The 6,782-nt window shown below is 35.6% G+C and overlaps 1 protein-coding gene across 1 annotated transcript in view; it reads left to right on the forward strand.

The window, feature by feature from the left end:
• The window catches only part of Pld1 (phospholipase D1), a 172,791-nt gene that overhangs the window by 81,714 nt on the left and 84,295 nt on the right, over nt 1-6,782 (forward strand). Inside the window, exon 13 of the mRNA XM_004633552.2 lies at nt 4,479-4,589. Coding sequence (XP_004633609.2) covers nt 4,479-4,589 — 111 coding nt within the window. The remainder of the gene's footprint in view (nt 1-4,478; nt 4,590-6,782) is intronic.

Consider the following 6,782-nt stretch of genomic DNA (forward strand, 5'->3'; position numbering starts at 1 on the left):
TAATTTTTAAATTATGTGTGATGATTTTTTAAAAATTTCCTAAGGAAATAATAATACCATTAAATATTAATATCTCAGTTGTACATTTAGTGGAATGTTCTCCCTTAATCTCAATGCACCATACTCTTACTTTGATCATAAATTTTTAACTCTTAGATAATTCCAGTTTGACATTTCATATGGGCATAAACACCATTTCACATAAATAATTTAGTTTTTGAAAGCCACATACTAGCTTCACAAAGTATGAGGTTGAAACATAATATTTATTTTTGCATTAATGGGTCCCAAAGGCCCATAGGGTTAATTAAAATGATTTTTTCTAATATCTGACCGTACAGATTCTTTGAGAGGAATTTAAAAAGTATCTCTGCTTTGTAGCAGAATGTCTTTTGTAATGGATATTTCTTAGAACCAAATGCATTTTTCCCCCTTTGGTAGTAACTACTGATTTCCCATTTCTCTGTTTTTCTGACATGCAATATGTATCACTGGTTAAAATAGTACATGATGATATTCAAAGGCATTGGCTGACAATGTAAAGGAATTGCATTCTGGGAGTTTCCGTGTCTGTGCATTTGCAACACTAAGCAATGATGAAATATGTTGCATACTTGTCGGTAACAATACCCCTGCACTCTGTGTATATTTCCACGTTAGAAATATGTGATATCTCTTATGAGGTTTTCAGTAAAAGAATCTCTAGGTGCAGTGACCTGGAGACTTACAGAGAAAGGGTTTTCCCAGGCTGCATTTGGCTTCAGGTTGGTTTCTTTCTCTTGTACCATCAGCACATGTGGAACTACAGTGGTGATCATTAAGAGGGAAATATGTTTGTGTTTGAGAAATGAGACGACCATATCTCTTATAGAAAACTGGTGGAGTCTTATCCAAGAAGTAGGGTGGGATGGCTTGCGGGGAGGAGGCGAAGGCAGCTCTAACCTTCAAGACCATGCTTTAAACAAAATTAGCTTTTAAGAAAGGGAACATGAACTTTTGTGCCACTGTGTCTCAATGCCTGTTACCTTTAAATGGTAATGATACGGCTTCTTTTATACTTTACTTTTCATTTTCTTAAAATATTGAAAAGTACTTGCAGTGAGAAAATTAGTGATTACATTGGATTGGAAGAATTTAAGTTATCTTTAAGCAATAAAAAGCAAACGTGGCTGTGTTTAAAAAATATTTAGACCATACTTCCTTGAATAATCAAATAACAAGCTGTATAAGAAGCAAAGTCTCTTTGATTTCCACTCTTTTTTTTTAAATTGTCTTCACATATATTCTGTACATGTAACTAAAGCTACTACATATTCCCACTGTTTAGCATGTTGCAGCCAATCTACTTGATGAGAAATGAATTAGGAGACAGACCCTTTCTCCTCTAAGACTCATGATTCAAGGAGTTTATTCCCTGGAATCTTTGGATTGGTTGGGTTCAGCAGAAATAGAAAATATGGCATTGCAGAGTCATTTCCAGAATTTCACTGTATTAACATGTTCCTTCACCAAGAAAAATGTCATTTTCTCTAGGGTCACCAAAAGGCATTAGTAAAATATGGCATGTTTCAAAATGTAATTTTTAAATTACAAAATTAGTATCAGTCCTTGTATGGGTAAGATTTGGCTTTGATTTATACAGGTATTTTCTACTTCAAAAAATAAGATTACACTATTACAACAAGACAAATGTCTTTGCTTGCAAAAAATAATTTTTCTTTATACTTTATAGAATTTATGATAGTTTTGTAATACTCTGACCAAAGGAGGAGGAAATTATTGTTTTATTTTCACAGAAATTTTATCATTAGTTAACTGTTTATTTTGGCTATAGGTATAAGTAAATAATTACAAGCCACATTAAAATGACTTGTCATTTGTATTTAAAATAGAGAATTAACTTTCTCTGTCTTCTTTCCTTAGAATTAATATTTACGTGAGAAAAGAGAGTGTGTAAGCAAATGTCAGGAAGTAATAAATGAAGGGTAATAACGTAATCTGTTAGTGCTAACGTCTCTGTTACTTCAGAAGTCCATTAGTTATGCAGGTAAATGGAAAGCTGCAGGATTCAGGCCAAGTTCCTATTTTGCAACTGTTGCCCTTGTGAGTAATAATGTCTTGAGCCTAAGAAACAGAATGTCATTCTTGTAAAGCAAATGAAAGCACAAGGAATGATGTCAAGTGCAGTGTTCTATAACTTAGGCTAAAGTTGGAGCTTAAGCTTTGCATTTTATTTTATAATGGGAGGCTTTGGGGAGGTAGCCAGGATTCAGGTGTGAATCCTATAATACTCAGTAGCAAAATAGATCTGCACATAAAAGGAGAAAAAGAGGATGATCTTGAAGTTTGTTTTTAGAGTCCCTATTGAGTGGCTCCTTCTAGAGCACTCTCTTAGCCAGCCCGTCAGACACGCATCTGGCCACTCTCGTCTGTACTTCCACTTCCTTCTCTACTCCAAGTTGTTCTTACATGCTTAATTATAACAGTAGTTGCATAATTCTAATGAGTTCCCAAAGCTCAGCCCAGAGAAATAGAATGACATTTATCTTCTTTTTGATTTTGTTTTTCTTTTCAGAGCAAGAGCGAGTCTTCTAGTTCTCAAATCTGCTTAATGTACACTGGAATGTAAATCTAGTGTCCCTGAAAAAATGTAGTCAGTTTCAGGCATTACTGACATCAGGAGATAGGATACGAATATATATATATATATATATATATATATTTAATTTTTTTTTGTATTTTAGGGAAGGGTCTACATGGTATTCAGGGTCTCGCTACTAAATTGGACTCGTAGTGATCTGCCTGTTTACAGCCTCTCAAGGGCTGAGATTACAGGCGCATGTCTCCATGCCCAGTCTCAATTGCCATCTCAGTGCGCCCCAGGGGCGGGGATGGAATGGCAGGCCCGGGAATCGAATCCCCGGCCCCTACACCCGCTTTAAGGATATGAGTATTTAGAAGTGATATGGACCAAAATCTGCTTCTTAGTTTAAACGGAACAATAATGGGGAGCTATATGTTTGGTTGAAGATTTTATAACCTGTGATCCACTACCTAAAAATGTTAACTCCTGTTTCATTGCATGTTGCTCATCATTGCAAAAATAATCAGTTCTTATTCATGAGTTCAACACAGTCATAAGACTTCTTAAAATTTTGATTCAAATTCCCATTGTGAGTAATGTCTTAATTGCCATGGATTATTAATTTAAACTATCACTATATTATCTTTATTATAGTTATGAGGTATAGCTCCATCTCTAATGCCCTAGAACATTTTATGGAAAAATTTTTGCTTTTAATCATTAAGATATTAAATACCTAGATACAATTTGGCTACATACTCTGTGTGTAGTATGTTTCCAAATGCTTTTAGAGCTACTGGGCAAAGAGAATGCGAACTTCATTGTTGCTAACTACAGAGCACTCCTGAAAATACAAGTCAAAAAAAGAGTGAACTACAAAGCAGAGGTAAATAAGATAGGAATCCGTGGAGGAAGCAAGTCCTGTACTATGTATTAGGGGATGCCAGGGGGTCCATATGAGTGTGCAGGGAGGAGAGGAGCATTCAGGTAGGTGACTCAACCTAGGCTGAAAGCCTGCTACCAATCAGAACCAGAATAGAGAATACTAGAGTGTTTTTCTTACTACCAGTTGATGGATATCTTTTTGGTAGTTAATATTAATATTATTTTATAGCATGTTAGCATTCACCAAGTATGTTTCACTGAATTTGATACAGTTCAATGGGGCAAAACAGGCTTGTATGCTTTCTTTCAAAACCTAGGCCTAAAGCTGGATCATGGTTAATGTGAGGTTCCATTTTATATGAAGCTCCTGCTACGACTCAGAGTTTGAATGTTAGAGAAGCTTCCTTTTAAAGAAGTCCTTTCACCAGATAATAGATCTCAGTCATCTAATTTTCAGTTAAGAGGATGAATCAGCATTCATCTTTGAACATTAAGAAATGGTTTTCCAGTAAATACATTTTTTTCAGTAAAGAGAAATTCTATGAACAATGCCTTTGAGTTATTTACAAAATATTTAACTTAAGCTACTGCATCAAAGTTTCTCATCCCTTATTTCAGCTGAGGTACACTATCTGTCAGTAAACAATGAACTCTAGTGCTAACTCATGACCCAGTGGAAACTTCCTCAATGACAAGTGTTGTGAAATGTGAAGAATTGTAAGAGAACTGAACATTTTCAACAGTGAAGGTTACCATTTCAGCATTCTAGATTCTCGGTCTGTATAATCAAGTATTGTCGACGCTCTTGACGTAAGAATGGAAGGGAGATCAATTTTCATTTTTTATATTTGTGTTTTAATAGGCACCTCTTTGTGTTGCCTCTTTTTGTTAAATATTTTATTTTAGCTGTATGTAGAAGAAAGAAAGCACACCACAGAGAAAGGAAGAAGAAAGGAAAAGCATGGTCCTTCCGGAAATTCATGTTTGTGTATGTTTTCTCTTGTGACAGCAACAAGGGGTGAAGATCTTCATAATGCTCTACAAAGAGGTGGAGCTCGCTCTGGGAATCAATAGTGAATACAGCAAGAGGACTTTAATGCGGCTGCACCCCAACGTCAAGGTATCCATGTTCATCCCGGTGACTGATGCTTCTTCATTATTCTGTAGAAACCTTTCAGGTGTGGTTCTGGAGAGTCATAATCTATAAACATCCATTATGTATATTTTAATTAAATACCTCCGAGTCCTCAGAAATAAGATACTGTGTTTTCTTACACTGCTGATGTTGATGGGGGCCAGCAAATTTTATTTTTGGGTTTTTTTTTCTGGCCCTAAGTGAATGTGATAGTTTAGCTAAGCATATGCTTTGTACAGTTGTAATAGTCAAGAGCCCCGTCAGGTTCTCAGACTTCTCTTTAAAATTATCCTGGAACCAATTAGATATGATGTCTCTATGAAATTTCCTTATCAAAGCAGTAAAAAATCTTCTATAGTTTTCAAAATGCTTTCTATGTTTTTCTAAATTGATTGTATCTAGTATAAAATACTGATAATATACCTGGGTGTAATAATACACACCTGTAATTTCAGCTTTAAAACTGAAATTTGAAACAAGCCTACGCAACTAAGCAGGCCTCTTTCTCAAAAATGAAAAGCAAAAACATTGGAAAAGCAAAATCTTGAAAATGGTCTTGAAATTTCATCAAAGATCCAAAACCCAACAATAAAATTACCTAGCTTTTGAGGTACATCACAACTTAATGAATTAATAAATCTCCAGCAGGCTTAAAATGTATAATTACCTATTTAATTTGGCTGCAAAGTCTCCAGAGAATGAGTTGAGGTGCATTTCATCTGAACATTGTTCACTCCCTGGCTTGCTCTCTAGTACTGACTGAAGACGAAATATTGTGACATCAACAACTGAAAGCTACAAGGGCAGAGCCGCTAAAGAGGCAGAGTTTCTGTGTGTTGATGGAGTTAACTCGGTTTAAATTCAAATTCCTAAATTGGGATGCTAAATACAATCACACCACTTACCACCATAAAGAAACACACCATAATGAAAGTAGCTGTCAGACATCCACAAAAGAAAATGAGATTGGAATTCAAACACGTCACTACAAAAAACCAAACACAAGGCAGACACTAGTGCAAGAAATATGTGAATCCCCCCCCAACACCATAATACATATAGAAAACAAATAGCTAAATGACAGAACCTGTAAAATGGAAATGGATTGAACAATCCAATAAGAGACAATGGTTAGCAGAATGGATTTTTAAAAAAACACAATGCAGCTATGTGGTAGATGCAAAAGACTCATGTGGGTACAAAGACACAAATAGTTATAAATAGTTAGAAAGTGAATGAATGAAAAGGATATGCAAAAAATAAACAAATAGAGCCAAAACAGTTAAACTAATATTGTACAAAATAGACTTTTAAATTTAAAAACGTTACTTGTCAGAGGACATTATATATTAATAAAATTTCAATATCACAAGAAGATACAAAATTATGATCATTTGTAAATAAGAATAAGATTTATGAGCTACCTCCATAATGCATAGAACAACCAGGCTGGCCAAATAGCTCAGCAGATTAAAGCACCAGCAAGCAGGCGCAGGGGCGGGGGTTTGATCCCTGGGCCTGCTGTGCCTGCCCCACCCCTGGGGCACTCTGAGATGGCAATTGAGACTGGGCGTGGTGGTGCGTACCTGTAATCCCAGCTCTTGGGAAGCTGCAACAGGCAGATCACTATGAGTCCTATCTGGTAGTGAGACCCTGAACACCCTGTAGACCCTTCCCTAAAATACAAAAAACAAAAACCAACCAACCAACGAAACAAACAAACAAAAAACCCAAAAAGCAACCAGAAAGAAGATAAGTGAGGACAAAGAGGGCATAATACCATTAACCAACTAGCTCTAATGGACATAGGCAGAACCCTCTGCCCAACAGCAGCAGTATGAACATCATTCTCATGTGGGACGTGGGACACTTTGGGACATGGGACATTTTTCTGGAGAGATCATTTGTTAACCATGGGTGAAATTTTAATGGATTTTAACTGATAGATGTCATACAAGCATCTTTCTAATCTTATCAGAATGAAGTTAGAAATCAATAACAGAAGGAAAACTCACAAAATATGTACAAATTAAGCAACATGGTATTAAGCAGGTAGTTAGAGAGTTTACTCTGAGAAACAAATGAAAATAACATTTTTGTGCAGTATGTGGAAGAGGTATTATAGCTATGAATGTCCTAATAAAAACAGAACAAAGATCTTTTTTTTTTTTTTTTTTA

Source organism: Octodon degus, unplaced genomic scaffold (genome assembly GCF_000260255.1).
Source record: "Octodon degus isolate 3935 unplaced genomic scaffold, OctDeg1.0 scaffold00055, whole genome shotgun sequence".
Classification (NCBI taxonomy): domain Eukaryota; kingdom Metazoa; phylum Chordata; class Mammalia; order Rodentia; family Octodontidae; genus Octodon; species Octodon degus.